This window comes from Gorilla gorilla, chromosome 10, assembly GCF_029281585.2.
Source record: "Gorilla gorilla gorilla isolate KB3781 chromosome 10, NHGRI_mGorGor1-v2.1_pri, whole genome shotgun sequence".
Lineage (NCBI taxonomy): Eukaryota > Metazoa > Chordata > Mammalia > Primates > Hominidae > Gorilla > Gorilla gorilla.
Genome location: NC_073234.2, coordinates 132,888,023 through 132,909,528, shown reverse-complemented (window position 1 = coordinate 132,909,528; position 21,506 = coordinate 132,888,023). Strand labels below are relative to the sequence as shown.

Sequence of the window (21,506 nt, the reverse complement as noted above, 5' to 3'; positions counted from 1 at the left end):
AAAGCTACTGAAATTTTAACAAAGATTTTTTTAAAAGATTCTGGTGCTGGGCTGTTTGAATAGTCTGGCTGATCTTGACTCTTTTTGTATATACTGTGGCACCAGTCCCAGTCACCCCTTTCTACTAACCTTCCCGGAGCATCCAAAAGCACAAGAACCTTGGATATCCAGGTAGCTGGGCATTTGCTTGTTAAGATCCCCATATCTCCACCCTCCACACTTCATAGACAGAAGCTAGAGTGCCTATGGAATTTAAGGAGGCCTGAGAGGACAAGGTTACCTTGGTGAACATTGGGAAATAATTCTTTTAGTGCCCCGGAGTTAAGAGATTAAGGGAAAAAAGAATCCCAGATGAACTCAAGTGATGATTTTTGCCCATCTTTGAGAAATTGGCACAAACTTATATTTTGTCCCTGCACATTCTAAATTGGGTTTTGGGGAATGACAGGACTTTCAATTGAAACAGATTACCAAGGTGAGGCTTGGTGGCTAATGGAAATATTCGTAATAGGATTACATGGAGTTTTCATCTTTCCCATGAAGATGGCAACATTGTCACACGACAACTTTTGGGGCACAGAACCCATGTTTTTAATCTCTCTGGACATTTATTTTCTGTTTTTAAATGATTGAGAGGTGAGGTCACATCCCTAGAGTGGCTTGCTTTCTATCTGTGAGAAGTAGGAGAAAGCTATTAACAAAAAAATGAAATTGAATCTCACCAAGCACAGATTCCCATTTGCCTGTTGGTTTTTAAAATCATTGTGCTGCCCATTTATGTACAAATAGAGGTAAGTGTTTGTGGGCATTTGGAAAAGAACTACATTTTTTCAACACAAAGGAAAATACAACTCCCATCCCAGAGTTTGGTTTCCCAAAATAGTGATGTTTATTATGGAAGTTTGATCCTAGCTACAGTCTCTTATTTTTGCTGATTTTGCTATTATCCCTGTCTGTCTTCTTTTCTCATGGCCTCACTCACTTTGTATTTTGGGGTCTACCAATCAACCATAATTGTCAATATTTATTGAGTGCTTTTAATGATCCAACCTCTTTGCATGTCCTTTTAGGTAGGATGGGATAGGCTTGTGCTGCAATGACAAACAACCCTAAAATCTCTGTGAACATTTATTTCTCACTACTCAGAACGTTTATTTCTCACTCATGTAAAGTTGGCTATAGTTTGGGCAATCCTCCAGGGCAGCTGTCTTCCATGCAGTCACTCAGGGATTCAGGCTGTTCTGATCTAGTGGGTCTGCATATCATCCTGGAGCCTCCTTGGTCGTGGGTGGCACAAGAAAAGAAAGTGGGGATTGAGCAATGCACTTTAAAATACCCCAACCAGGCCAATAAAAACATCCTACTTTTCACTGGCCAGGGCCAGTCACATATGCAACATAACTGCAAAGAGATTGGAAAGTGTAGTCTCCTGAGTGCCTAGGAGCAACAGGGAGGAAGATCTGATGAACACTGGTGTTGTCTGTACCACATGAATCTTCTAATTTAACCCTTCCAGACCTATGACATAGACTCTGGTCTGTCTACCTGCATTGATTTTTAAGCAACTTTCCCAAAAGCTCATAGGTAAAGAATATCAAAACTGGGTCTGAAACCTGGCTTTGACTTCAAATTCCAAGCTCCTAACCTCTAGGTGCTACTGTCTCCCCTAATAAGTTCTCTCCCCTCTCCACTCTCATTTCTGTTCCTCCTTCTCAAAGAAATGATTCCTGCCAGCACACTCCCCTGGCTTCGATTTTTCTCCATTCCTCTTGGGGTAATGAAATGATAGTTTGTTTTCCTCTCAGTGTCCACCCCAATATCTTGCCCACCCAGGCCTCTTCAAATCTCCTAGATCCTTCAAGTTCTATTTACAAAGCTTCGAGGGCAAAGAACAGAAATGTTCTTTGTTGTCAGGCCAGCAGAGGCATGGGTTGTTGAAACTGGAAGAAGTTCCTTCCCTGGTTGACAAAGCTGTGAAATCAGGGTGTTTTATTTTTACCCATTGCCCGACTCAGGGCTCCTCAGCAAAAGCAACAAGAAGTGAGTTGGGATTTTTGTAAACTTCCATTTGTTTTTTTCTTTTTTAAAACAACTTTATTGATATATAATGTATGTACCCTAAAGTTTAGTCATTTAAAGCATACACAGTGTCAATAGTTTTTAGTATATTTGCAAAATTTTGCCACTATCACCAAAATCTAATTTTAGAACATTTTCTCTCTCCTCAAAAAAACGGAATCGATTCGATACCCATTACCAGTCATTCCCCACTACCCTCCTCCCAACTTCCCCCACCCCTAGGCAACCTGAAGTTCCAGTTTTAGACAAAGAATTGATTTTATTATTGGAGCATTTCAAAGTCCAGGGAAAATGCAGACCCAGAGTGCTTTCTGAGGGATGAGAAAGGCCGGTTCTGCAGTTGGCATGATGGAACCCATATTGCTGTCCCCAAGTCAGGTCACAAAAAAACATACAGATACATAGACATAGATGGGCACATAAATGCAAAGACCCCTACACACGTGAATGCACATACATATGTACACACACATGCGCCTACAGTTATGCACATGCATGCATTGACATGTCTTTACGTGTGTTCATGTGTGCATAAATAGTCACAGACGCAGACATACACCTGCACTCAGAAACAAGAATGCCCATGTAAATACCTGTGTGCACAGACATATGTCACACTTGTGGCTTTTGATCCAGTTACAGTGATTCCTTGTGTGGTGACAGTGGGTCAGGTCATTTCCTCCCAATGGCCGTTTTGAAGTCAGTGGTCTGTAAGAAAGACATTCTAAAGCAATTTTGGATTTGTCTCACTTGGGTGAACATTTGTCCAGCTAATTTAATGTCCAGGAGCTGCCTGGGAAGGCTCTATGAGGATGTGATATAGGAGTTTGGGCAGGGAATTAGGGAAAGGAAGAGGCAGAAAACATGGACTTGACATATGCTTCCACGTTTGAGTGATTGTGTGGCTGGGGCATGCCCCTCCCTGATGGGTGGCAGCGAGTAGTTCAGTCTGTCTCCACCTTGCGTAACACAGGCTTGCAGATAAGCTCCCTTATTTGGCTACATATGCACTGGCCTGAGTTCAAGTTCCTTCTCCCTCTTCAGCCCAACTCACTCCTAAGCAGAACCTTGTCCCTAGACCTATGACACTTGCTGACACTTTCTCATGTAATATGTGCCTGCCCACCAGACTCAGTATCCCCACACCTGGCACAGTGCCTGGCAGGGCTCTGGAAGTGTTAGCTCAGCACATGCATAGAGGCACAAATGGTTGACTGAGCGAGCAAGTGAATGAATGGAAAATCCACGTGACCTTAACCGCACCCCAATGCAGAGGAGAATGGCTGAAATTGAAGAAAGCCCTTCTAGTTTGAGTAGCCCAATTTCTGTTGGCTCCACCCTGATTTCTTAGAGCAGGGGTCAGCAAACTTTTTCTGTAAAGGGCTAGACAGTAAATATTTTCAGCTTTGCCATATGGTCTTTGTTACAACTCCTTAACTCTGCTATTTTAACATGAAAACAGCTGTAGACAATTTGCAGACAAAAAGTATGGCTGTCTTCCAATCAAACTTTACTATGAACACTGACATTTGAATTTCATATAATTTTCACATGGCACAAGATATTACTCTTCTTTTGAAATTGTTTCAACCATTTAAAGGAGTATCAAATCATTCTTAGCTAATGGGTCATGCAAAAAACAGGCTTTGGGCTACATTTGGCCCGCGGGCCGTAGTTTGCAACTCCCACCTCAGAAGCCTGATTCTACCAAGCCTCAGTATCTGCAGTCTTGCAAATTCTACACTCTGCAAACCCTTGACCTACAGCAGTCTGAATAGTGGGCTAGTTGGGCATGTTCTGGGGTGGCCCAGCGCTCGAGGCCTTCTCAGAAAAGGGGGAGGCAGTGGAAGGCCCAGGGGCTTTGGTCAAACTGGACCCAGCTCCTGCTGCATGTCCTGGCAGAGAGGATTACTGGGCAAGTCATTCAATCTCTTGAGCCACTACTTCCTCATTAGAGGGACAGGAGGATGAAAAGCTCCCCCTCAGGGCTCTTGTGTGGGTAGAATGAGTACAAGGCTTATCTCAGGAGCTTGGGAAACTTTGATTCCCTTGTTCCTCAGCCTCTGTTCCTTCCATTTCCAAAGAGGCCATATAGCTTAGTGGTTAAGAATAAGATGCTAGTATCAAATAGAATGAGGGTAGAATGCCAGTTCTGTCTCATATATCTTAGTTACATGACCTTGGCAAATGACCTGAACTCCTTGAGTCTCAGTTTCCCCATTTGTTGGATAGGAATAACACCTGTCTTATGGGGTTAGGTTAGGATTACAATCTATGGATATGATTTATGTAAAACCTTCAGCAGAGTCCTCGTGGGGAGGTTCACAAATGCCATTTATTATTCTGAGAAGGCAGCATAGCTCTGTGTCTACAAGCATTGGATTTAGCTTCGGACAAAGCTGGGTTGCAGCCAGCCTGTGTCACTCAAAACACAGCCTTGGGAAATTCCATCCCCCTTCTGCATTCCGGTTTCTCCATCTCCCCTGTGAAAGGAGCAGATCCAGTAATTCCTAATGTTAGTCTACAACCTGAGTTCAAAACATTTCTATGCCTGTTTTCTCTTCTACACGTGATGTCTTACACCATGGCCAGGTAGGTTCCGTGCTCAGATAACTTCCCAGCCTCCCCTTCCTCTTACCTCCCTCCCCATCTCTTTATCTTCCCATCTCCTTCACCAAGAAACGGACCTGACCAACAGATCCAGGGTTGATTCAGCCCCAGTGGCAGAAGGGAGCAATGCCCCACACACTCCACCCCAGCTGACTGCCTTACACAGGCCCTCCTCCCAGTGTCCTCAGCCTCCCTTCCTGTGCCCTTTTGGGCTGTGGGGCCCATGGGTGGAAAGAACACAGCCATTTGAGGTGGAGGTTATGCCTACCATGCGTCTGCCTGCCCTTTTGTCTCTTATCAGCTACACAGTTATTAGAAAAAAAAAATTGAACAGTAAACTCTGTCTTCCTCATTAGGGACCGAACTTTCCTGAGCCAAGAGTGTTATTAGGTTTCTCCGTAATCACCAAGCGTTTGTTGTGTGCCCACTTCCAAAGAGGACCAGAGTGGGCTAAACCCCATGCAAAAGACAGAAGGAGCAAAAATGTTTCCTCTCCTCGCAGAGTAACAGCCAGAAAGTCTCTAAAGCAAGGCTGAGCTACTTGGAGTATGAATTTGGTTCAGACTCCACTTTCTCATTTCAGTTCCCCACCAGTTCAATGTTTTCCAAACCGTCTACAGAATAAACATATGTGTCTGGTTTTACTCTAGTCAGAAGTCAGAGGTACTTTTCTCATTTCTTCCTTTTTTCTCGATTTACAAAAGGAACATGCACTTATTGGAGGAAAAATTAGGAAAGAAAGATAAGCAGCAAGGGGGAAAAAAAACCTTATAAAACCTCCTAATCCCAGTAGCCAGAGATAGCTCTGCTAACACCCTGGGGGCTATCCTCTCCCTGGATTTTTAATGCATATGAATTAGGTGATATATGTGTACAGTTTTTAAAACAGTAATTCAGGCTACTGTTGAGTTGAAAAATAAGTGTGGTTCTGGTGAGTCAACAAAAAGAACTCAGCGTTTTGATATCCTTTGATGTCTAGCCCTAGAGGGCAGGACCAGTGGTCTATTTGGTCTTTTTGCCCCTGTGGTACCTTGCTCATGCAAGAGGCTCAAAGTTCATTACTAATTTGAGCTGGGCTTGGCTCATGGTCTATTTCATGTGTTAAGACAGCAGGTAAAGGCATATCTTAGTGTATTAGTCCATTTTCACACTGCTGATGAAGGCATACCTGAGACTAGGCAATTTACAAAAGAAAGAAATTTAATGGACTCACAGTTCCACATGGCTGGGGAGGCCTCACAATCATGGCAGAAGGTGAAAGACACATCTCACATGGCGGCAGACAAGAGAAGAAAACTTGCGCAGGGAAACTCTCCTTTATAAAGCCATCGGATCTTGTGAGACTTATTCACTGTCACGAGAATGGCACAGGAAAGACCTGTCCCCATGATTCAATTATCTCCCACTGGGTCCCTCCCACAACACATGGGGATTATGGGAGCTACAGTTCAAGATGAGGTTTGGGTGGGGACACAGCCAAATCATATCACTTGGCATGAAACACAGCCCTCCCGAGCTACAGGGGACACAGGATGTTTATCCCCAAGAAGACAGAGGATTGGAGTCATTCATTCCTCTGTTTATCCATGCACTCATTCCAAGAGCAGTTCCTCAGCCCCTCCCCTGGGCCAGTGTGGACAAGCATGCATCCAGCAGCTCTGAGACCTTCTAGCTCTAGCCACCTGCAGCCTGCTTTGCTTGTCTCTGGGTAGCAGCTGGGAATTCCCAAACAGAAGCAGCAAATGCATGATAAGGATTAACATGGCCCTGCCCTGAATGTGGGGGGTGGAAGGAAAGGCCTAGAGTTGGAGCGGGGTAGTCTCAGCTGAGCTCAATGAGCAAATGAGGGTTCAGAGGTCAGGCTCTCTGAATCTCCAGAGTCACCTGCTCTGCTAAGTCATCTTTTCCTGGCGATCTTATGAAATCCTGAAAAGAGGTGAAGGTTTGAGTCCTGAACGCCAATCCTGACCCTGTTGCCTACTCACTGTAGGACCCTGATGCAGGTAATTTTTACCTTCCTGCACATGAATTTCTTCATTTGTAAATCATGTCTCTCCTACTAGGGGAGATGGTGCGAGAAGTTCTCAGGACAATGCCTTGCAGGAGAAAACTCCATCAACGGAGACCATCATCTTATCTCATTTAACCTGCAAGTACTGCTGAGTAGTGGGCATTAAAGTTGGACATAAAATCACACGCACTTGTGCAAAAGACAGAAGTGGCAAGATGCTTATTTCCTGCTCTCAAAAAATAACAGCTAGGGAGTCTCCAAAGCAAGGCTGAGCCCCTTGGAATATGAATTCGATTCAGACTGTACACCCCCACCTCAGAGGTTACAAAGCACTGTGAGTTCCAAAGGTTTTAGGTAACTTGCCAAAAATCATGTAGCCAGGAAGTGGCGGATTATCTCAGGTGGTTCTGATTCTAAAGTGTATGCTCCTAACTAGGCTGACTTATTGCCCCAGTCTCCTGGTCTGTACCCACTTTAGAGAGTTATAAGAAGCATGTAATGAGGTGCTGCCCGGAAACCTTTTGCCTCTGTGCCTGGCATCCTGGTAGTCCCTCTAAAGATGGTCGTCATCCTGAACAGGATGATGATGCTGCCCTGTGTGGAGGGATTTGATAAGGAGTATTATGCTAGAAGTTGTCACAAGTTAATGCAGAGTCTTTGCCTTGAAAGAACACAATGTAGTGGGAAGGGGGCCCCTGCTGCCTCTCCTTAGGTACCTACCCCGGTGATCCTATTAATGGAAGCATCTAGCACCTAGTTTGTTTCTCTATTGCCCTAATTATAACTTGCAATTTTTTTATTTGCATATTGTCTCCTCATGAGAATGTCAGCTCATTCGAGCAAAGAATCAGCCCTTCTTGTCATCTGCACACACCATCATTGTGACAATAAGGAAGAAGTCTTTGGCCTGGCACAGTGGCTCATGCCTATAATCCTAGCACTTCAGGAGGCCAAGGCAGGTGGATCACCTGAGGTCAGGAGTTTGAGACCAGCCTGGACAACATGGTGAAACCCTGTCTCCACTAAAAATATAAAAATTAGCCAAGCATGGTGGTACACACCTGTACCACCATGTACAGGTGTGTACCACCATGTACAAGCTACTTGGGAGGCTGAGGCAGGAGAATCGCTTGAACCCGGGAGGCAGAGGTTTCAGTGAGCTGAGATTGTGCCCCTGCACTGCAGCCTGGGCAACAGAGCGAGACTCTGTCTCAAAAAAAAAAAAAAAGAAGAAAAGAAAACATCTCTGTTCAGTGCTAGTATTTGATACCTTTCTAACTCTAACTTGCTAAACTAGTTTTGTTGTTTTGTTTTTTTTTACAAAAAGAGGAGCCCTCAAACTTAGGGCCTTTGGCAGACCACAGTGCCAAACTAGGATTTCACTTTGTTTTTTAATATGTTTGTTTTCATTGTATTTATTTTTACTCTTACCTGGGGCTAGGGATTCTAGCTTTCCATCTGGCAATGATAGAAGGTAATGACAGAAAGTGTCTCTTTAAAATACACTGATTTTCCCCCCAAGGGCAGTACATTTAACAAAAGCTATTAAGTGATAAATAGGAGTTGGCTGATCTGGCAAATTCATATAAATACAAGTGGGCGGATCTTGAATGATTGCAATGTGAAGGATACTGAATGAGATGTGCAGCCCCACCCTTAGGAGATGCTGAGAAAATATGATGCAGGATTGGGGAAGAGCATGTCTCAGGGTGTCTTTGGACAGTGTCAACAAAGGCAGGTCCCAGGCTGGACCCCACAATGTGACAAGAGGTAGAGGAATGCCAGGTTGCCATTTCCCTGCAATGCTTCCTGGAGTGACCTGGAGGCTTACACCTCCAACTTGGCTGCCTGTGGGGTGGGAATACTCCCTCCCTATGAAGCCTAGACCAGAGAGGGCAGAAGGTCACCCAGATGCCCAGCAGCTTGGAGTCATACAGTCTGGGGCAGAAGGGACAGCCCCTAATGGGCAGAACCCCGCATCTCAGTCTTTGAAGAGCCCAGAGCAGCCAGACTCTGACCTCTTTTTTTTTTTTTTGAGACGGAGTCTCCCTCTGTTGCCAGGCTGGGGTGCCATGGTGCAATCTCGGCTCACTGCAACCTCTGCCTTCCAGGTTCAAGCAATTCTCCTGCCTCGGCCTCCTGAGTGGCTGGGACTACAGGCGCACACAACCACGCCTGGCTAATTTTTGTAGTTTTAGTAGAGACAGGGTTTCACCATGTTGGCCAGGATGGTCTCGATCTCTTGACCTTGTGATCCCGCCCACCTTGGCCTCCCAAAGTGCGGGATTACAGGTGTGAGCCACTGCACCCAGCCGCCTCTGACCTCTTGACTTAGCAAAATCAGATTCAGTTCTGGGGAGAAGAACTCAGCAAGACAGAGAGTCTACGCTTCCTTTTTCCCTCCCCACTTCTGAGCTTTGCAGCAATATCAAAGGCTGAAGGAGGGGAGGGAGGGCCTGCATTAACAAAAGCTCAGTGCCCTCGTGGGCAGCTAGGCTCTGTCTTTGCATATTCTGATGCCTGGCAGGCCACTGTCATCTTTCTTGTCTGGCTAGGATGTGAGCCTTCCCCAGCCAGCCCCTTACTTAATGGAACTCTATAACTCTTCATTTCCTGGACACACGTTGAGTTAAGCAGGTGGCAGACAGCTGGCATTTCTCACTTGCTTTCTGGCATGTCCCATTTTTATAGGAAGCTAACCTGGCATTTTTTATTATAAAGCCCCAGAGTCCCAAGGTTTAATATCTTGAGTGTTAGATTCATGAGCAACTTGGAAGTTAGAGATTGCCGGAGGCTGGAATTTGATGGAGTGTGCGACCTGTAACTTGGAATGCGATTTATTTACTCAAGGGAGGGGGAAAGAGCATGGGACAATTAACTGGGATTTGAGTTTCAAGAAGTGGGGAATGCTTAAAAGGGAGTGAGCAGCAGAGGGGTTGTAAATCCCCCTGACAGCTCGAGTGTTTTTTAAAATGACAGCTGACTTTGAAACCAACTGCCTTGGGAGCTCAAGCCAGGCAGCGCCAGGGACTATTTGCACCCAGCTATCTATGTATTTTATTTGGAAGGCAAACACCTGTAGAGAGTAGCCACTGGGAGACACTCTTTGGATTCCAGCCAGATGGCCTTTGCCGTGTTACTCAAGCATGCCACACATTGTCCTACCTCAGGGCCTTTGCACTGGCTGGTTTCCCCAGCTTGGAGTTCTCTCCCCAGATTTCCACATGCCTGGCTTTTTTCTTCATTCAGCTCTCAGAATAAAGATTACCTCCCCAGAGTGGCTTTCCCTGGGCACCCTGGCTAAAGATGCCCCCAACTCCATCTACTCTTTATCCAATAAGTCTCTGCAGTCTCTTTACAGCACTTGTATCTCTCTGAAGTCTCATTTATTTGTTTATTGCCTTCCTTCTCCACTGGACCTTCAGCTTGTAGGATTCAGGACTAGGTCTGTCGTGCATACAGTATCTCCTGCACCTAGAACACTGTGCCAGGACATTCTGGCACCCATGTAGTGGATTTTGAACTTAAGAGATGACCTCTGGGCCTCCATAAAAGGAGAGTGGGCTTGAGCGGTGGTTCTCAAAGTGGGGTTCCCTGGACCCCCAGCATCAGCATTATCTGGAAACTTGTTAGAAATGCAAATCAGAAACTCTATTTGCAGGTTAAAGGTGGCTGGGGTAGTGCCAGCCACCTTTGTTTTAACAAAGCTCCCCAGGAGATTCTAGTGCCTGCTCAGGTTTGTTAACCACTGGCCTAGTGTTTAAACACCTACGGGGTCTGGGTAGGTGCTGTAAATGCAGGAAGTAGACCAGGTGTGGTACACTGCAGAGTGGTGAGGACTGTGGCAAAGGAGACCGCAGGTGCAGACCCCCATAGAGGCTGTTATGTTTTATTGGTTGTCACTCCATGATGGGGATCTCACTCCCTGGAATACTGGAAGGGAAGGTCTGGCCGTGGGAAGCAGCCTAAGGCCCTGCATCCATTCATTCATTCATGTGTTCAGCACCTGTAACATTAACCAGATAAACCCAGTCCCTGCCCGTATTAGTCCATTTTCACGCTGCTGACAAAGACCTACCCGAGACTGGGAAGAAAAAGAGGTTTAATTGGACTTACAGTTCCCTATGGCTGGGGAGGCCTCAGAATCATGGCAGGAGGCGACAGACACTTCTCACATGGCAGCAGCAAGAGAAAATGAGGAAGAAGCAAAAGCAGAAACCCCTGATAAACCCATTAGATCTCGTGAGACTTATTCACTATCACGAGAATAGCACAGGAAAGACTCACCCCCATGATTCAATTACCTCCCCCTGGGCCCCTCCCACAACACATGGGAATTCTGGGAGATACAATTCAAGTTAAGATTTGGGTAGGGACACAGCCAAACCGTGTAACTGTCCTCTTAAGGCTTACAGTCTGGAGGGGAAGACAGTTCGTCATCATAGGCTCCAGGCAACACCTGTTCAATTACAACTACAGCAGGTGTTGCAAAGGTGGAGTCCACAGTGCTTCAGGGACCTACTGGGGGGAGTGACCTAGTTGGAGAGGCCATGGGAGGCTTTTGAGGCAAGTGGGAAAAGCATTGCAGGCCAAGGAAATGGCAGAGGCAAAGGCTCGGAGATGGGCTGGTGTGATTGGAACTCCATGAATGACAGGGAGAGTCATATGAGAAGAGGGAAAATGGTGGGTAGGAGCCAGACTATATGGGACCTCCAGGCACTGGGAGACTCTCTATCCAGAGAGTGCTGGGAAGTCATTGTAGCAGTGGAGCGACCTGATCAATTGTGCATTTTGAAGCAATTGCTCATAGTACTGGACGGAGAATGAACTGGGGAAGCCAGAGAGACAGTGAGGAACAGTTGTCATCATTCAGGAAGAAGAATATTATTAGCAATAATATTCATGGTAATATTATTAGTGATAATATGAGCAGCTGGTGAAGGAGTAGACGCTTTAGCTGGACTGGATGAAGCACTTGTGTGCTTTCATCTCAACCTCACACCTGCTCACGAGGCAGCACTTACTGCCCCACTGTCTTAGTGGCTTGAAACAACAAACAACAAGAACATGGTTCTGAAAGTCAGAAGTCCGAAGTGGGTCTCATGGAGCTAAAATCAGGATGTTGGCAGGGCTGTGCTCCTTCTAGAGATTCTAGGGGAGAATCCATTTTCTTGCCTTTTTCCAGCTTTTTAGAGGCTGCCTGCATTCCTTGGCTCATGCCCCCTTCTCCATCTTCAAAGTCAGCAATGGTGGGTTGAGTCCTTCTCCCCCATCACAACCATTGAGCCCCCTCTTCTATCACATCTCCTTCTGCCTCTCTCTTTTGTCTCCCCCTTTGCTTTTGAAGGCCCTTTTGATTACATCCATCTGGCCCGCCTGGCTAATCCAGGATAATCTGTCTATCTCAAGAGTATGACTCAATCACATCTCTGCAAAGTCTCCTTTGCCATGTAGGGTAAATTTTCACCAGTTCCAGGGATTAGGATGTGGACATCTTTGGAGCCATTATTTCAGTTCACCACACTCCTGGTTATAGAGGCAGAGCCTGTGCCCCCATGAGATGCAGTGTGCCCCAAGGTCGTGGGGGCTTGAGGTGACAGAGCTGGGCTGGGAGCCAGGGTGTCAGTCCTCAGAGGTGGCTGCTCCCAGAAAAAGCCCCTGCTCCCCACTATTCATGCCTGGCCCGGGCACCTGGGCTTGGTGGTGAGGCGTTTGGAGGAGGGAAAGGACATGGCTGCCACAGGCATTCAGTCTTCTGTCCCAGCCACTGTTTTGGCAGAATGAGCCAGTCTGGACAGAGGCCCTCAGAGACAAACCTTCTAGATGGTTTTATCTCATTGTTTCTGACAAGCCCCTTTTAGGTTGGTTTATAATAAACATCTTGTACCCACAGTGCCATCTTAGCCAAAGGCTCTCTGTGTCACCTGAGATAGGGACTCAAAGGGCAGCCTTGAGGGTACTGCCTGAGGCCAGGCTGGGAGAGGTGGAGTAGCCTGCAGATAAGATGGAGAATTCCCAGGCCTTGCCCCTCTTCTTGGAGAAAGATGATTTTTGGTGTACAGAAATACCGAGAGGTGCATGTGTGCATGTGCACTAGAAGCTAGAGAGATACTAAATACACTATTGAGCCACTAAAACACTTTCTGCTGACCTCCAGATGGACTGTACTACCAGCAGGCCTCGTTAATCTTCATTGCCATAGGCGATGGGGATAGTGACATTACAGCTACCACTTTCTGAGGGCTTATGACATGCCAGAGACTCAGAGAAAGTTGTTAAGAAGCAAAAGATGGGTTTTAAGAACATAGCCTCCAGATCCAGGTGGCCTGCATTCAAACCCCAGTTCCTGCAATTCCACGATTGGGTATTTATCCAGAGGATCGGAAATCAGCATGTCGAAGAGAGATCTGTGCTCCCTGGTTCATTGTAGCACTCTTCACAATAGCCAAGATATGGAATCAACTCGAATCCATCAACAGATGAATGGATCAAGAAAATGTGGCATATAAATGCAATGGAGTATTATTCAGCCTTAAAAAAAGAAAGAAATCCTATCGTGTGTGACAACATGAATGAACCTAGAGGACATTATGCTGAGTGAAATAAGGCAGGCATAAAAAGACAAATACCAGCCAGGAGCAGTGGCTCAGGCCTGAAATCCCAGCACTTTGGGAGGCCGAGATGGGGGGATCACCTGAGGTCAGGAGTTCGAGACCAGCCTGGCCAACATGGTGAAACCCCATCTCTACTAAAAATATAAAAATTAGCCAGGCGTGATGGTAGGCACCTGTAATCCCAGCTACTCAGGAGGCTGAGACAAGAGAATTACTTGAACCCGGGAGGCAGAGGTTGCAGTGAGCTGAGATGGCGCCACTGCACTCCAGCCTGGGTGACACAGTGAGACTCCATCTCAAAATAAATATATTAATTAAAAGACAAATACCACGTGATCTCACTTATATGTAGAATCTAAAAAAGTCAGTCATAGAAATTGAGTAGAATGGTGGTTACCAGAGGCTGGGGAGTATGGGGAGTGGAGAGACTTTGATCAAAGGCCACAGAACTTCATTTAGACAGGAGGAATAAGTTCAAGAGACCTATTGAACATCATGGTGATTATAATCAATAACAATATGTTATATACTTGAAAATTGCTGAGGGAGTAGATTTTAAGTGTTCTCACCGCACACAAAAAAATGTGAGATAAATACAATAGCTTGATTTAGCCATTCCATATGTATACATATATCAAAACATCATGTGCTACACAATAAATGTGTACAATTTTTACATGTTAAATTCATCCCCGCTCTACTTAACCCCTGAGCCTCAATTTTGTCATCTATAAAATGAGATTGATACCATGCTTCATTAAATCATTGAAGATACCTTCAATTAGAATATTCACCATTTAGGCTGGGTGCAGCGGCTCATGTCTCTAATCCCAGCACTTTGGGAGACTGAGATGAGAGGATCACTTTAGCCCAGGAGTTTGAGACCAGCCTGGACAACATAGTGAGACCCCATCTCAAAGAAAAGAATATTCACCATTTATTTTATGTGCTACAAAGAAAGAAATACAGTGCCAATGAAACTATGATCTGTCAATGATTGCAGGGCACATTCTGATTTTAGAGATGTGCATCTATGGAATCAATGAGATACAGCAAGAATACCCACTTTGTAAGACTCTTATCCTTAGGCTAGTGTCTGGCACATAGAATGTGCCCAGGACATGTCAGCCTTTATTGTTTCTGCTGTACCCATTTTACGGACATGGAAACTGAGGTTGAAGTCATTTCTGAAGGTCACCCAGCAAGTAGTAAATGCTGGAGTCGGGATTTGGACTTAGTTTGTGCTCCTCTGTTCCCTTAGCTGTGATACCTAATTAGTGGCTCAAGAATCATGTCTGATAACTGGGCACCCACATAGTGGAGGAGAAGATAGGAAGAAGATTGGGAATGGGTTCCCATCAAGGCTATGCATCCAGGAGCTGGTCCTCTAGGTGTCCATATCCTCACCCATAAAATAGATATAATAGGGTTTGCTATTATATATATAGGGGTTGCAGCATTGCTAGAAGGAATCATGGAGGTGATATAGGTCCTAAGCACATACTCAGTAAACTTCCATCCTCTTCTCCCTTCCTTTCCCCACATCCCACACTGCGAGTGGCTTTTAGGCCACCATTATTAGTCATGAGGAATTCCAAGCTCAGAGCAGTTGCTGTGGACACTTGGACTGACTTGCCGGGACCACCCTAGCCTCAGTCATCCTGGACATCTGCCTGAGGCCTGCTCATCTTTAAAGCTCAGCTTTCATCTTGAACTTGTCTCCAGCTTTGTTCCTGATAAACATCCAGGTGGGCACAGCCAGGCCTGGAGCCCCAAATTCCTCTGTAGACATTGCCCATCTGCAAATACTCTTCACTGTGTAAAGACTTTAGAAAAGGATACCTTGGGTATCAGTGCCGCTTTACATTTTTTACAGATTTCAACACCATATATTAATTATATTAATTGTTAATTCTTTCCCTGCTTACTTTTTTTTTTTTTTCTGAGACAGGGTCTCACTGTGTCACCCAGGCTGGATTGTGGTGGTGCAATCTCCATGCACTGCAGCCTCTGCCTCCTGGACTCAAGAGATCCTCCCTCCTCAGCCTCCCAAATAGCTGGGACTATAGGCATGTGCCACTATACACAGCTAGTTTTTTTGTGTATCCTTTGTAGAATTGGGGTCTTGCCATGTTGCCCAGACTATGACTTTTTAAAACATTTTTTGGAAGGATAACATACCTGCAAAAGTATCCAGATCATAAAAGAACAGCCCAATGAGTTTCCACTAAGTATGTATCCATGTAACCAGTGCCCAAATCAAAACACAGAACACTGCCTTCCCCCAGCCCCCTAATAATGCTCCTTCCAGCACCCCCGCCCACCACACACACACACAAGGGCCATCACTGTGCTGACTTTTAGCACGTAGGTCAGTTTCATTTGCTTATGCACTTTATATAAATGGAGTAGTCTTGGGTGTCAGGCTTCCTTCACTCAACATTATGTTGGTGAGCTTTATCCATGCTTTTTGCAGTTAGCAGTAGCTTGGTTATTTTTATATAGTACAGCATGAACATATTTTGTTATAAGTATATATCATATTTTATCCACTTTTCTGTTGACGAACATTTGGGTTGCGTCTTAGTTTGGACTACCGTGACACAGTACTGCAGACTGAGTGGCTTAGAAACAACAGAAATTGAGCCTGTAGTCCCAGCTACTTGGGAGGCTGAGGCAGGAGAATCACTTGAACCCAGGAGTCAGAGGTTGCAGTGAGCCAAGATTGCGCCACTGCACTCCAGCCTGGATGACGGAGCGAGACTCTATCCCAAAAAAAAAAAGAAAAAAGAAATTTATTTCTCAGAGTTCTGAAGGCTGAAAAGTCAAAGATCCAGTGCTAGCATGGGCAGATTCTGGGGAGGGCCGTCTTCCAGACTTTTGACTTCTCCTTGTATCCTCATATGGCAAGGAAACAGCAAGAGAACTAGCTGGAGTCCCTTTCAAAGGAGCACTAAACCCATTCATGAGGCTCCGCTCTCATGACTTAATTATCTTCCAAAGCCTCACCTCCTAATACCATCACGTTGGGATTAGGATTCCAACATACGGAACTGGGGACACAAACATTCAATCCATTGCAGGTTGGTTCTAGCTTGGGATTTCAACAGATAGGTTGCTGTTAACATTCTAGTGCATGTGTAGGAGTGAATATGAGAATTCATATCTGTTGGGTACTTACTTAGAGGAAGAATCGCTGGTTGTGGATTTGTATTAGTCCGTTTTCACGCTGCTAATAAAGACCTACCGGAGACTGGGTAATTTATAAAGGAAAGAGGTTTCATGGACTCACAGTTCCACATGGCTGGGGAGGCCTCACAATTACGGTGGGAGGCAAAGGGGAAACAAAGGCACGTCTTACACGGTGGCAGGCAAGAGCACTTGTGCAGGGGAACTCCCCTTTATAAAACCATCAGATCTCATGAGACTTATTCAATACCAGGAGAACAGTATGGGGGAAACTGCCCCCATAATTCAATTATCTCCACCTGGCCCTGATCTTGACACTTGGGGATTATTACAATTCAAGGTGAGATTTGGGTGGGGACACAGCCAAACCATACCAGGGTTATTTGTATGTATATTTCACTTTAGTAGCTGTGCCAGACTGGTGCAGTAGTTTCTCCAGAAGCTCCTGAGGTCATACAGGAGTGAGAGAAGCAAAGACTTCAGCAGCTGCTGAAGGGAAAGAGGATGTAAGGAGGGAAAGAAGACAAGGGGTAGAAATCTGAAGCTTGAGACTTTCCTGCAGTTACCCTGAGCAGGAGAGTCCAGGGAGTCTTGGAGCCTGTTGGCGGTGATTTGCTCTGCGGTCTGCAGTCGGGAGGGTATTTTCTGGGATCTGGCCTGTGATGAGTGTAGGTGGCTGTTCAGGAACTAAGTATCCAGGGGAGGGAATCTGCCCACGGTCTCAAATATTGAAATGTCAACATGGAGTAATTGGCTGCTCTGCCCACCCTTCCTCCACCTCTGCTCCAGCAGCCACAGCAAATGCCCTGCCTGGGACAGCAACCTGGGGGATGCAGGGTCAGCCCTGACTCATTCTGGGCTGCCTCCTGCCAACTGGCTGGGTGACCTCCTCGGACATGTGAATCAGACTTTCTGTGAGTCAGCTACCCGGGGACTGTCGCCTTAAGCAGATGAAGAAAAAAATGTTAGTCAAAGATCATGGGTGGCTATCAGTGGCATTTTAGATTAGTATACGGATGGGTGGACAGATAAACAGTTGTGATATGTGTATAGATATATCACTTATATATATTTGTACAAGTGTGTGTGTGTGTTTACTATTTTATTAATCACTTACAACTTTTTATAATAACCAGTGATCTCATGGAAAGTTACCATGAAATGTACTAGGCATAGAGAGGTGCCTACACGTTTGCATGCCTGATTTCATGTGGTTCTCCTGACAACCCAGAAAGGCAGCAGCTGTTGGCCCCATTTTGCAGATAATAAAACTGAAGCTCAGAGAGGTTAATGCACCCACCCAAGGTCACACAGCCACTAAATGACAGATCAGGATTCTAACCCGTTAGTCCTACTGTAAGCCCCCATGCTCCTAACCACTGTGCTATACTTCCCACTGGATGCCAAGGCCTGTTTCCAACTCTTTTATCTCATTCAATCCTCGTATTCAACTACAGGGTTAAGTATTATTAGTTTCCTTTGATCGATGAGGAAACTGAGGCCCAGAGAGGTGAGGTAACCCACCTCAAGACATACAGTAAGTAAGGAGCAGAGCTGGGATTCTGAGATCCCTCTGATACCAGCGTTCTTGCTTCAACCACAGGAAATACAATCTCAGCAAAGCCCAGTACACAACAAGGGCTCAGTAAATACCAAATGAATGAACACAATGCCAGGAGTATTTTAGCAATAACATCACAGGTTAAAAGAGGAAAATTCAAACTGTGATTTTGATGTAGATGGAAAATTAATTTTCACAGTGACGTTCTTTCTTCTTTTGGCCCACGTTGGATACTCTGAGCCAGTCACAGTGCTAGGGGCTGGGAGTGCTATGATGGATCTAGAATTCATTCATTCAGTGATGGCTTGTGGGTGCCTGCTCTGTGCGTGCTGGGAATTGTGCTCACTGCGGAGGAACAGGACGGATGAGCATACAGGCAACTAAATGAGAAGGTGTTACTTTCAGTGCATAATGTCCTTTTTCATCCTGTCATTCATCTTAAACTACTGGTCCTCGAAATGAACTCAATGAGGCTGAACATAGTTTGAAAAACTCTTTATCTAGACAGGCGTCTGGTTTGGGGGTGGTATTACTGGTGTTTACACATCCCCGTCCAAACAATTGACTGCATCGTTTGCTGATGATACTTAATACACATCAGCCACCACTCTGCTGGTCTTTCATCACTGTCCTCACACACTGACTCCTGGTAAGTGCATGCAGCTGGTGTGAATGGCCAACAGAATGCTGTCTGAGTGGCGTCTGAGGACCCAGAAGTTGTTGATTTATGTGCTGCTTTCCACCTGTGGGCCTCTGGGATGGACTGGACATGGCAAACCCATTTCTGGACTAGGCTAGATTCTGTGGGTGTCCTTGTCGGTCAGCCACATTGGCCAAGTTTCTAAAGAATCTGCAAGAACTTCCTCCCAGATCTCCATCCCAGAACCAGATCTGAAGTCCAGTCCCAGACTTATTATCTCATAAGCACAATAGTGGCATGTCCACGTGTCTATGCCATCATTTGTCACTTGTAGTAACTGTTGTGGGTCACCCTCTTCTGAACGACTGCCATTAATTTATCTTGTCCTTTTGCTTTTCAGCCTCTGTAAGGGACGGACGCTCTATTCCGTTGTGAGGGATGCCAAAATCGTTTTGGATGTCAACAAAACCAGGCAGATTGCTCAAGAAATTGTGAAGGTACTGTCGGCTCTTGGGCCTCCTATCTAAATCTCAGAAAGACCCAGTTTCCCCCAGGGAAGCCCCCCTACCCCAGGGCTCCTAAGATTCATGGTTGGATTTCAGACTACCAATCTGGACTTAAAAGAAATTAGACTTGACCTGAAAAATGCCAGGCCATGTGTAAGTAAGAATTCTGCCTCGATACGATCTTTAGGAACTATCCACCAATGTTTGGTTTCCATCTGGTGTCTCATCACTATGGTACTTGGACCTATGCAAGGACCAGGGGTCACATACAAGCTATTCAGCCCTCTTGGTTAGGATCCACCATCCTTCGAGTCCTTGAATGTCCATGAGTGGAAACCATCTCTCTCCACTGCTGCTAGGGAAACATCAAATTGTTGGGTGTTGTTTTGGATTAAAACAAACAAGAACATTCTGTGTTTTCTGGCAGGGGCCTTATTAGTCAGTTGTACTCAAGCTTTTATTTCTCATTTGGAGGTGTTAGGACTGAGCTGCAAGAGGAAATAAAAGATGTGACTGCTCACAAAGGCAAAAAAAAAAAAAGAAACCACCACAATTCTAGATGTTTGCCCTTGAACGAGGCCTCCAATAGACTCTTCTGTGTGTTCTTAATGAGCAGTTGTGAACATCTCTTTAGGAACTCATTGCCTTCTGCGGCAGCATAGGTTAAGTAGATCTGACTATCTAGTCTTGCAGAAGGGTTAGTATTTAAAGGGGAAGTGGATGAAAATGGTTGGTTGAATTCCTTTCCCTGGGGATCTTTTTGTTTCTTCTTCAGGAATCAGATGAGCAAATGGGGCTGGCCTTTCTGTGGTCTAAGAGTGGCAGTGGATTTGTGTCTTGGGGGCCCTGCCTGTTCCCGCTTGCCATGCCTTCCCCGACCTCACCCCCAGGACCCACGGTCAGACCCCAGGCCCTGCCACTGTTGAGTGTGGTCCCATTAGGGAGCCAAGTCTTCAGGACAAGGAATGTGAACTCAAGCCAGGGTGGCAGCAAGCTCTTAGGTTTTTCTCTGGCAACTCTCTGTTCCTTGCTTCTTGCAGGGCATGGGCTACCTCCACGCCAAGGGAATCCTACACAAGGACCTCAAGTCAAAGAACGTCTTCTATGACAATGGCAAAGTGGTCATCACGGACTTTGGACTCTTCAGCATTTCTGGGGTGCTGCAGGCTGGCAGGTGAGAGGCAGTGGGAGGACCCGGAGAGTTTCCTGACAGATGATGGTCAGGAGGTGGGAAGTTAGTCCAAATGGCTTTAGTGACCTAGACTCAGGGTTGGTCCTGAGGTTGCTGAGCTGAGTGGGGCAGCTGCTCTACTGATGTGGGATGCCAAGGCCCTGCTCTGTTTCCCCCTGGGAAGGCCAGCACCTTGCTCACCTGTCTTGTCTTTGAGTGTGTGTGATTGGACAGAGCATCCCCAGACCTTTCAAAGCCCCTACCCTTTAATTTAACTGGAGGACTCTCCTCTAACCCTAAGTAATTCACTTGGAAGTTGAGATCACCCAAGAGGCCTTGCTCAAAGTTTTCTTAGGAATTAATTGATTTTAGTACGGGAAGAGTACAGTTAACAGCAAGAGATTTAAAGTCAGAGGCACCCATGGCCTGACACAGCTCTTCCACTTATTAAATGCGACTTTAATCAAGCCGAACAACGTCTCTGAACTTTAGTTTCCTTGTCTGCAAGAAAAGTGGTAGGTTTATTGATGCCTTCCTCTGTCAGTTCTCGTGAGTATAAAATGAGAACACGCATCAAGCATCCACCCAGTGCCCAATGCACCTCAAAAGCTCCACAAAGGGTAGCTGCTGCTGAGTTGTAGTAATTAGTATTAATTTGCATATACCTCCCAGTATCACCCAGGAGAATCATTAACCATCATTAAGTAATTAACTCTCAGCCACTACTCACCCTAGAGCAAGCCGCATTGAGTTGGCCACATGAAAAACAGCTTGATCTCAAATAAGCAACCCATAATTCAGAACCTCTACCCTTGTGACTTTTAATTTGGACTGCACTCTCTCTCCTTCTCTCTCTCTTGCTGTCTCTCTCTCGCTCTCTTTCTCTCATTTTAAACCTCTGCATGTTTTTTATAATCCTGCATTTTATAACGAATGGTGCATCTTTCCAGAAAGCCCCACAGTTTCTCTCATTTTACTTCAGTTTCGGCTGCTTTTGAGAACCACTGATTTTTTATTTTATTTTATTTTATTTATTTATTTATTTTTTGAGGAATGCCCCAGGGACCCAGACAAAGCGAATCTTGTTTGTGTTATATGACACCTTGAATCTGTTATAAGTTGGAC

The 21,506-nt window shown here is 45.6% G+C and overlaps 1 protein-coding gene across 3 annotated transcripts in view; it reads left to right on the top strand.

Moving 5' to 3' along the window:
* KSR2 (kinase suppressor of ras 2) overlaps window positions 1–21,506 on the top strand; it is a 517,020-nt gene that overhangs the window by 465,336 nt on the left and 30,178 nt on the right. For all 3 annotated transcript variants that reach the window (XM_055358128.2, XM_019039457.4, XM_055358127.1), the window contains exons 15-16: window positions 19,105–19,201; window positions 20,251–20,384. In XM_055358128.2, the coding sequence (XP_055214103.1) occupies window positions 19,105–19,201; window positions 20,251–20,384 (231 nt within the window). The remainder of the gene's footprint in view (window positions 1–19,104; window positions 19,202–20,250; window positions 20,385–21,506) is intronic.